The sequence below is a fragment of the Carassius carassius genome, chromosome 50 (assembly GCF_963082965.1).
Source record: "Carassius carassius chromosome 50, fCarCar2.1, whole genome shotgun sequence".
NCBI lineage: Eukaryota > Metazoa > Chordata > Actinopteri > Cypriniformes > Cyprinidae > Carassius > Carassius carassius.
In genome coordinates, this window is record NC_081804.1 from 1,792,661 (window position 1) to 1,803,774 (window position 11,114).

An 11,114-nucleotide genomic window follows, 5' to 3' on the forward strand; every position below is an offset into this window, starting at 1 on the left:
AAGCAGTCAGAGCTGGTCGTAAGAAAGACGGAAACAGCTACTATAAAGGGCAAACTAATCAACATGAAGTGTCCTCATGTTCCAGGAAATTAACAATTAAAAAGAGCTTCATGTTGGCTTGATATTTCAGTACATAATTAACAAGAGCTCTACGAGATCGTGTTATGACCGATCACTGATTTTACGGTTTAAATGTCAGTGCTTGGACGATGGCTCAACGATTAAACGCTCGTAAAAGGACATCATGTTTGTCTCAGCGCGAGACCGGACGAGACGAAATACAGGCAGCTTGGCAAACACAAGCTCATTCAGAGAAAAACACACGAAAACGGCACGACTACAAACGATTCAAATCAGTCAGACTGCTCCACGTTACGCTTTGATCCTTCGGTAATGACGACCTGTGAGAGGGGGCCAGGACTGGTGCAATGCATGATGGGAAGGGTGGTTAATTGTTCCGTTTGGGCAGATAGCTCAAGATGTATTCGCCTATGCCGAAGAAGTAGACCACCTGAGCGATGCCGAAGAGCGGCGCGATGACGAGAGCCCGACAGTACGCCCCCTTCAGGAAAGCAGTGGGACCTTCATGGCGTAATATCTTCCTGTGATCACACGAAAAATGGGCAATGGATCAAAAATGTATTATAGCTCCAGTCTAAGGTTCTTTTAATGAAATAAGGTCACCTGATGACCTTAAAAGGAAATGACCTGATGCAGTCGGTCACCCCGCTGTAAGTGTCCTCTTGAGTCCCTCGTGTTATCGTCTGGAGCCTGGTCTTTATCACTGAAACACACACGAGCCGTTCAATGGTCAGTTATGAAACTGCACAGATGTTGCTTTTTGCATTGCACAACAGTTTTTGCTAACGTACAGGCTCTGTTGCTAAAGCTAGCGAGCTGCTTCACTGCATACTGCCTCCTCAGCAAACTGACAGAGATGAAACGTGAGCAGAGACGCAAATCAAGGGCTATTGTTTTGAACAGAGTTTGCATTAGAATGTGTATCAGACAGTATTTTTTATATAAAATGCCCAAAATATTCAATATTTCACATTCAGCATTTAAATATAGAAAATTTTTATTGAAAAAATTTAATTCATTATTTCATATTAAAGATAAAAAATTTATATTCAGTAATAAATAAACAAAATATAATATTCTGTATTTTAAAAATTGAGAAATTAAATATTGAAAAATATTTTTCAGATTTATTAATAAATGATAGACAAAACAAATACTGAAAAATGTCTAATAGTTAATATTAAATGATAAAAGTAGACAAAAAATTAAATTTTGTACTTTTTGTATTTAATATTTCACATTCAGCATTTAAATATATAAAAATATAATATTGAAGAAATACATTCAATATTTCATATTAAACATTTAAAAAAACATTTAATATTCAGTAATACATAAACAAAATATAATATTCAGTATTCTAAAAATGGAAAATTTAAATATTGAGAAATATTTTATATTTATTAATAAATGATAGACAAAACAAATACTGAAAAATGTATAATATTTAATATTCAATATTAAAAGTAGACAAAAAAAATAAAATTTTCTACTTTAAAAACTGAAAAAAGAAATTGGAAAAATATTCAATATTTATTATTCAGCTTTCTATTTGATTTACTATTCTACTTAATACAAAATAAAAAAAAGATTAATCTTTCATTTTCAGTAACAAAAATAGACAAAATCAATCCACATGTAATATTTAGTATTGTTTAAAATAGATACAAATCAATAAATTATTAAATATACTGAATTAATAATAATTAGCATTAAAAATCAGAAAAAGCATTCCATACTAAATATTTCGTTTTTTAACCGAAAAACAAACGAATGTTGAAAATGTTTAATTAGATAAGAATTACATTGATTATAATTAGATTAATTAATATTAATTTAACCGTTTTTATTGATATTTTACTCACTGATTAAAATTGTATTTGTCACTTCTCTTCATTTTTAGATTGTCTTCCCTGCAAAATTAGACCGAAGCTAATTTTGTGGTACAGCATTTGCATCAGAAGTATTTCTAGGATGCTTTAAAATGCGTTGTATGTAGGCGGCTCACTAAAGCATCAGGATCCCAGAACAGCAGAGATGTTTAAAGATGCAGAAACCCACCATCTACAGGGTTGACGGCGACGGCGGCTGTGCTGCCCGCGATGCAGCCCGATATGAAGGAGACGTAGAAGGGAGCGGGACCGTCGCCTCCTCTCTTCCCCAGATCATTCAGATTAGCAAACAGAGGGAAATAAATGATAGAGAAGGGGACATCCCTGAAGGGAGAGAAAACACGAGGCTGAGATTCTCTGAGAGTCTGCAGTCTGAAGACTCTGGTGTTATTTCCCCAACCTGAGCAGCGTGGCTCCCAGACCCTTGTAAAGACCCGCGATGCCCTTTTCCTTCAGTAATTGTCTGGTGAGTTGCACAGCTGTGGGGGACTTCAGCTCCACGGGGGTCACAGCCTGCGGCATGAGCTTCCTCTGAGCCGCTACACACACACACACACACACACACACACACAGCACATTACAGTGTCCAGCATAAACGAGCCCTCGCATTTCAACTATACTGATAGGGCCTTATCCTAAATAGACCACAAACAAATTGAAATCTTTGTCAAAAAAATTTCAGGTGCATTCATTTGAAGAAAAAAAATGAGGTACTGTTATACTGCTTTACTTGCATCCACCGCTAGGTGTCAATGCAACCTACAAATGAGAGACTTGTCACTTGTGTTAAAAAAAATCCTGTTTGATTTGAGAGACAAGTGTTCATTGAATCAACTGTAAAATCGATTTTGCATGTATAGATGCATTTTATACGGCAAATAACACCAAATATAGGTAAATCCACGGACAACAGGCAGGACAAATGTAAAGATTCAATATATTGGTAAAGACCAATATTTCTGATGATTTATTGGCGTGAAGTTTCGTGCTCAATGACAAACAGGAGTGCAACATTCTCCAAAAACAATAAGCAGAGTGGACTGCTAAATGCAAAACATTTACTGCAGGCTTCAACACACACATATATATATATATATATATATATATATATATATATATATATATATATATATATATATATATATATATATATATATATATATATATATGTGTGTGTGTGTGTGTGTGTGTAAGTGGTACACAAATTAATAAACTGTTCAATGTACAGAACTGCCACATCTGACAGTAATGTAGAGAGAGAAATGTGACCACAAGGTGTCAGTGCTTGGTCTCTCTTCTCTGTCCTGTGTCTTGATTTCTCACTTCACCTCCCTTCATTCCTTCCTCTTTTTAGACTAGATTCTTACCGATTCTTCCTGCATCTTGCAGCTGAATCTTTAGCATCTCCATCGGTGTTGTAACGATGACCTGCAACACAACAGAAACATGGTTAGAGGAAACCTCAGAACCAATGAAAAACGAGAACAAGCTCATTTAAAGGGCCACACGCGTGTTTAAATAAACTATGACGAGTAAGAAGTCACAGGATTGATGCCTAAAGCTGTTTTCAGATGGTTAAACTGATAGTTTAGACTCTCGTTTTGTAATTTTACACTGATGCTAACACACACGTATGTCTACTTCCCATAGACGTATTGCAGATGAGCATTAAGTCGTTGTGTTACTCCGGCCACTTTATTTTCTTTTTACATCTGAAATAAAATGGTTTTATTTATAAATATAGTGTTTTCATTGATTTTGTGATCAACAATTAATATATATTTACACAACTTCTGAGAATTACATGGTTACCTCAACTAAATGTTAAATTAGTGTGAGAAAAAACTGTGTGAGATGTTAAAATAAATTTTGCGTTCAATTTGTTTTAATTTATTTATTTAGTAATGTATTTTTTAATTATTTCACTTTTTAATTTTATGTTTTTTTATTTTCATATATATATATATATATATATATATATTATTAAATTAATCATAACAAATTATTTAGAAACATGCATCAAATAAATTAAAAAAATTGTATAAATATTGATAATAATAAGTGTAACTTAAACTGCATATATACACATTTATATAGAAAATATAAAAATATATAACACAAAAAAAAATATTTTATATTCTCTCTCTCTCTATATATATATATATATATACAGTATATATATACAGTATATGTATGTATATATAAAATAAAATTATATACATATAGAATAGAAAGATAAAATAATAAAATATAAATACATTACATGAAAAATGTTTAAGATGAAGTATTATTACTAAAACTTTATACATTTTTTATATTGCTTTAATATATGCATATATGTAATGAAATAAAGATCATACATAAATATATTAAATGAAAATTGGCAATTACCTAACATAAGTTTAAGATGAAGTACTAAGTTACTAAAACTACATAAAGATAAATGACAGCTAAATAGAAATATATAAAATAAAACAAATAAAACTGACAAAATCACAACAAGATAAAATGAATAAAAGATAAGTAAAATGAATTGAAGCTTAAAAAAAAAGCTAATTCAAGATATTAGTAAATAAAGCAAGTATATGTGTTTTTTATTTTTTATATCTTTGGCTTTTCATCCAACATATTTTAATGCAACATCTCAAAATCTGTGAATCTGCCTCATTAATCCAAGGAGATTGTGGGAGTTCTGCAGATGATTTCTGTATAAAAGGGCTATTTTAGGATCGTATTGTGGAAGAACATGCACATTAACAAATCGCCCTGCATCAAAACCCCTCAGCTCCAGTGTAATAAGCAGCACCTGTGTGATGTGTGATGTGAACGTTTCACGGGAGTGTGCTTGTACCCTTAATGCATCTGTGTTTTGTCTCTTAGGCCATTACAGACACAATGATCTGTCTGCTGCTGAATCCACTTGAATAAAATAATAGTGGAGCATTATTAATGGAGACTGACCTGACAGGTCCCCGCGCCGCAGCCGGCCAGCATCTCTCGCACCAGAGTGAGCTTCTGCCTGAGGGAACGAGAGGTGAAGCGTCATCAGTGTGTGATCAGCACAAACACCGAGGGTCCATAATAATTCACACTTGGACTCGGCGGGCAATAACTCACCGGTGCTATTTCTGGTTGCCATGGAAACGGCGGCAGGCAAGGCATTGTGGGTATTGTCTGTGTGCTTCCACCCTCATTTAATATGAATGTGGGTCTGGTAACGTGATACTGTGTGCTGAACTGATCGAGATGTTTGATAGTGTCAGTATGTCACTACTGTGGCTGTATAAGATGATAACAGCACGGTCTGGTAATGAGCTGCGTGTGTGTGTGTGTGTGTGTGTAAGAGGACATGTGTCTGTGTGTATTTATCAAATAAATAAATAAATAAATAAATAAATATACATATGTGTGCGTGTGTGTGGATATGAAAAAAAAAAAATTATATATATATATATATATATATATATATATATATATATATATATATATATATATGACATAATACAATTCAATATAATTATAAAGTACAAAATAAATTAATAAAAATTAAAGTATAAATAAATATACGTGTGAGTACGAAAGGACAAAAATATATGGAATTTAACAAAATATGTTCTATATATATAAGTATAATATAATACTATAATATAATGCATATAGAAATAAATATTATATCCTAACTATAATTTATAATAATTAATTTCATTTAAATATTGAAAAAATTATAATAACATAAATAAAATAAAAACATAAAACATACCAATACAATTTTATTAGCATATTATTTTATTATATTCTATTTTTTATATTTTATGTGTATGAAATGTGTATTACTAGATGAAAAACGAAATATTATAAATGTTTGTGGCCGGGAATGAACCCAAGCAGTGTGTCGGGCAAGACGATGTGTCAAAGAGCTCAAAGAGCTAGTCATCGTGCTTATATTGATCTGTGTGTGTGTGTGTGTGTGTTTATGTCTCACCCGTCCTTAGAGAGGTGAAATCTGAAGAAATCATTTGCGGCAAGCTTGATGGCTTTTTCTGGAGTGACGAGAGTTAAGTTCACCGCCGCACCTGAGAGAGAGAAGAGCATACATTCTCAGTTTTCACAGGAAATAATAATCTCTTAGCTGACAGTTAACTAGTCTAAGATTGACAGACCTCTGTACATGCCAAAGTATCCTTCTGACCGGATGGTCTTCACAAGGCAGTCGGACCTGCAGAGCACAGTATGTACAGTAGAGTATGATGCAGATGTGGAGCTAATATGAACGCACTCGACTCGACTGTTTGAGCACTCACATGCTGGTATAGAGGCGCGATCCATTCTGCTGGTTCTGGAGACGGGTTTTGGCCAGATCGATGGGAAAGACGCAGGTAACGCCGATCAGTCCCGCCAGACCGCCGTTTATTAGCTTGCCAGACAAACTGGAGCGAAGCATGAGAGGAGAAAGAGACTGGTAAAAGACGCATGGCTGCTAGGGCTTTAGGATGCTGTTGCTAAAGTGTTCTGGGGTCAGAAGAGTTCAACACCAAGTCCAAGTAGTGATAGTTGAAATTACAAACTCACCTGATCTGTTTGTCAGCCATTTTTCAGTGTGTGTGTGTGTGTGTAAGGCGTCAGAGTGCACGTCTGTGCAGATTTTTACTGGTTTTGGGATCTCGGTCCATTCAGCGTCCTCTGGCAGATCTCTGAAAGACACACACACACACACACGCACAGAGAGAGAGAGAGAGAGAGAGAGAGAGAGAGAGGACATTAGTGTGTTTCTGATAAAGGTGTCATCTCTCACTGACTCTAGAAATTCCTCACACTGGACTCACTCTTTCCTTTCCTTCCTCCTCTGCTCCTCTCGCCTCATCTCTCCATCTCTTATTTTTATTCCTATCACATGTTGCCGGATGTTCCACGGGCTCATACCGTCTGATTGATGACACACGCCTAACTTGAATGTGTCACAGATAAGTTGTTTTCTGTAAAATTGGTGTCAACTCTATATTTACTTTTGTAATATATAACTTCTGTTAGAAACACAAAATGCAGGGCAGAACTTGAGTTCATCATTTGGGAATTAACCGGATGATAATAAATGATCTCTAAACCAGAAGAGGTAGAAAAATAAGGCCAAGCGTATATGTATTTAAAAAAAAGAAAGTCATTTCAGAGCAACTTTGAAAGATTATGAAGATGAACATTTGCTTTATGTGAAATAAGATGCACATACTGTTTACAAAAAGAACAGAAAAATGGATTAAGAGAGAAACTATTTAAAACTAATGAAAAACGGGAAAAGCTAACATATAACTGAAATAATATTCAATTATTGTTATTATTATTATTAATACAAATTATATAATTATCACTAAATTATAAATTATTGAGATAATAAAAAATACTGTAATAATATTATATATCTATATATATATTAGGTGAAAAACAAAAAAAATAAACTCAAATTAAGTACTAGGATAACTAAAACTAAAACGCAAATAAAAAATGGAGCTAGAAATACTTTTAACATTTTTAATTAAATCTGGAAAATAAAAATAACATTCAAAATATTATTATAATTATTATATTAACTCAAAATGTTATTAAATACTGTAAACGTGTATAAATAATGCTAAAATAACACGGCCATGCCTCTGATATTTGTTTTTTCCAACTGATATTTTGTGCTCCATATAAATAATATTAATACATAAAAATGTAAAATATTATCAAGACTATTATTAATAATTAATAATATTACGAAATATAAATAATTAGGGAAAAAAACTAGAAATGATTTGACAACTAACTGAAATATGTTAATAATGTTATACAAATGATCATTAAAGTGATAAATAATGACAATGTTTTGTTGACACTGGTCTCTTTGGTGGCAGCACTTGTTGCTGTTGAAACTTTACAAGAATTATGCCATGAAACACATGACCAGCAACCCAGAGCATTGTCTATATTCATATTTAAGTGTTTATCAGCAGATTTGATGGTCATGTAATCTTGGTGATAAACAGACAGAAGGTCAGGAGGAGTCCGAGAGGAACATGTGTGTGTGTTTTAAGTTCAACGATTTAAAGACGGTCCGATTTTCTCCCTCGTTCCTCCCCTCGGATCAGCCAATCAGCACGTCTCTCTCGCTCTGTCCCCTCCCTCTCTTCGTCCTGCTCTCCACTCATGCGTTTCCTGATTTCTGCTGACTGGACTGAACTCATCTACCTTCAGTTCTGCACTTTCTCTGTCTGGTTTCCTCTTTCTCCTTCACTCAGGAGAGTTAGCACAGACCCAGCGTGAAATCTCATGGTGCTTTCTTTCAGCAGGACTATTATTGTTGCATCTTTCTCTTCATCCCAGAGAATATCAGGTCTGTTTAGACTGGCAAAATGTTCCTACTCTCAATGAAAAACACAGATATGGGATATATTTTGCAAAGTCTCTGAGGCTCATAAAGGTCAAGCAACAATGATAAAAGAATAAATCACTTGGAGATTTTGCTGAGATCTCCTGCTTCGCAGATGTTTCTCCTGAGAAAAGACTCCTGTAGAGTTTCAGAAAAGATCTCAATGTCTCAAATTGTGCCAAAGTCTCAACTTAAAGTCAAAGATCTCAACATGACCTCAGACATTTCTCATTAAATCCACAAGATCAAATGATCTGAGATGCTATCCACATTTCTGTTCAATTTATGGGACAATACAACTGAAGCTAAAACATTAAAAAAAAGAAGAAATAAAATAAAATATGGATATAGTATTTAAAAAAATTCTACATAACATGGCAACTAACAGAAGTATAAGCTGAAGTATTAAAATGACTGTAACAACAATAACAAACTGAAATAAAATTAAGCTAATAAACTTAATAAAATGTCAATTACAAAATTACTAAAACTTTAACTTAAATTAAATTAAAAAAATTAACTAATCAAATATATTAATAAATAATATAATATTATAGATATATATTTAGGTAATTGAAATAAAATATAAATATCAAATAAAAAATAAACTTAATAAAAACAACCTTTAAGAAACGTTTAAAAATGTTAAATGTTGCATTTGTAACTAAGTTTAAGCTTGATTACCAAATTTACTAAAACTAAAAATAATAATAAACTTAAAAAAATAAAGTTAAATAATAATAACAAACAACAAAAACTAATAAAATGGCAAAAGCATGCAACAAAAACATATGGTAAAATGAAAATGAAAATTATTTTTAGCTCATTCAAAATATTAATAAATAATAGAATATTGCATTTAAAAAGCATTGAGATAAAATAGAAATACTTTTTAAAAAAAATTAAGAAGCTTTAAACTTGTACAAATTCTAAATGTTGACTTGGAAACTAGCTGAAATATTTACGCTTTAAGCTCAAGTACTAAAATTACAAATAATAAGTTTAATAAATTAAAGCTAAAAATAAATACTAAAAACAACTAATAAAAATGACAAAACAAAAAGAAATATTAAAATATAAAAAAGCTAATTATTGATAAATGCTATATTAGTATATAAATAATCCTAAAATAACACTGCTCTATACTTTTGTGCACGTCTTCAACTTTAACACATGAAACATCTGTAGATGTAAATCAAGTCTTCCGAGCAAAGAAAGAGCAACATCTGAGCGATGGACGTTTACTGTTCAGCTTTCTGTTTCAGTTCACAGAGGAACAGGAGCTGAGAACGGTGTTTTTGTGCTATCAGTGGTTTGGTCTTGTGCTCCCAGCATGCACCAGCTGCTCTGATCTTCAAGCTTCTCCAGCAAGGGCGAGTCTGAATATTTCTACACAACAGAAATGAGATAGTTTCCATGGAAATGGACTGAAAAGGCTATGAAATCCTATGATTGAGTGCCAGAGATTTCCACATGTCTTACAGCAGATTTCAGCCCCGTCGTTTGTGTGTGTGTGTGTGTGTGTGAGTACTGAACGTAAAGCGCTCATGTGTTCATACACACACCTGTGCTGACTAACAGTCAATAGTAAGACATTCATCACTCATGTATTGTCTTACATACGCTACTGTTCAAAGGTTTGGGGATTTTTTTTTTTTTAAAGAATCTAACACTTTTATTCAGCAAGGATGCGTTAAAGTGATCAGTAAAATGATTTATAATGTTACAAAATTTCTATTTCAAATAAATTCTGTTCTTTTGAATATTCTATTCATCAAAGAATCCTGAAAATGTATGGCAGTTTTCACAAAAATATGAAGCATCACAACTTTTTTCAACATTTGATGATAATAAGAATCAGTATATCAGAATGATTTCTGAAGGATCATGTGACACTGAAGACTGGAGGAATGATGCTGAAAATACAGCGCTGCATCACAGAAATAAATTACATTTTAAAATGCATTAAAATATAAACATCACTTTAAAATTGAATTAACATTTCACCATTCAAATAAATGCAGCTTTGATGAGTAGAATAGACTTCTTTAAAAATTAAATAATTCTTACAGACCCCAAACATTAATTTTACTACACACAAAAAATAAAAATTAAAGAATTAGTTAATTAAAAAAAAAAAAATTGGGTGTTTTTGTGTAGTAAAACTCATGTTTCCATTGTATTACTATAGTACTGCCCCCCCCCCCTCCAAAAAAAAAAAAAACTGGTACTGGTACTTTTCTTTAAGCAAAATATAAACACAGATGTCAACTATAAAATACATCCATTAACATGTTGTTGTGCTGCCAAATGGAGGGATGCAGAGAATCAGTGAGGATGGAGGAGTGTAAAGAGAGAGAGAAGAGAGAGCTGTAAAGGGAGACAGCTGGGTGGGAGGAGAGAGAAGATGGAGGGAGGGAGGGAAAGAGGAGGTGAAGCCGACCTGAGATCACAAGCAGCTGATGAAGCCAAGAACTTCACAATCACAAGTCACTCTGGACACGCCACTGTTTCATTCTGGAAAATAATTCTATTCCCAAATGTATGATCTTCAGCTGATCTACCAATGGTTTCAACCTGGAAGATCATCTGGGTTAAGATAGTCAGAGCTACCTGTATTCCTTATGTCGTTTCACATGAGTTTAGAAGAATATTTCTTGTCCAAAAAATAATAATTTTACTGATTTACAGCATCAAGCTCTAAAAAACACTATTCGTTTCTAAAAAAAAATATACAC

General features: G+C 32.9%; 1 protein-coding gene across 1 annotated transcript; it reads right to left on the reverse strand.

Moving 5' to 3' along the window:
- Window positions 1–322: 322 nt before the first annotated feature.
- LOC132133199 (mitochondrial glutamate carrier 1-like) lies at window positions 323–6,582 on the reverse strand. Its single transcript, XM_059545961.1, has 10 exons — window positions 6,543–6,582; window positions 6,275–6,400; window positions 6,134–6,189; window positions 5,956–6,046; window positions 4,935–4,992; window positions 3,341–3,401; window positions 2,374–2,512; window positions 2,143–2,297; window positions 709–784; window positions 323–602 (listed from the first exon to the last, which is right to left on the reverse strand). The coding sequence occupies exons 1-10, from the start codon at window positions 6,560–6,562 to the stop codon at window positions 449–451; spliced, it is 936 nt and encodes a 311-aa protein (XP_059401944.1). The 5' UTR covers window positions 6,563–6,582; the 3' UTR covers window positions 323–448.
- Between the last annotated feature and the right edge of the window lie 4,532 nt (window positions 6,583–11,114).

What these genes read in the sequence shown, in the direction of transcription:
- LOC132133199 (XM_059545961.1), bottom strand. Translation starts at nt 6,562, where the DNA reads ATGGCTGACAAACAGATCAG. An exon ending in ATACTTTGGCATGTACAGAG is followed by an intron (nt 6,047 to 6,133) that starts GTCTGTCAATCT and finishes TCTCTCTCTCAG; the next exon opens with GTGCGGCGGTGAACTTAACT. An exon ending in GCAAGATGCAGGAAGAATCG is followed by an intron (nt 2,513 to 3,340) that starts GTAAGAATCTAG and finishes GTGTGTGTGTAG; the next exon opens with CGGCTCAGAGGAAGCTCATG.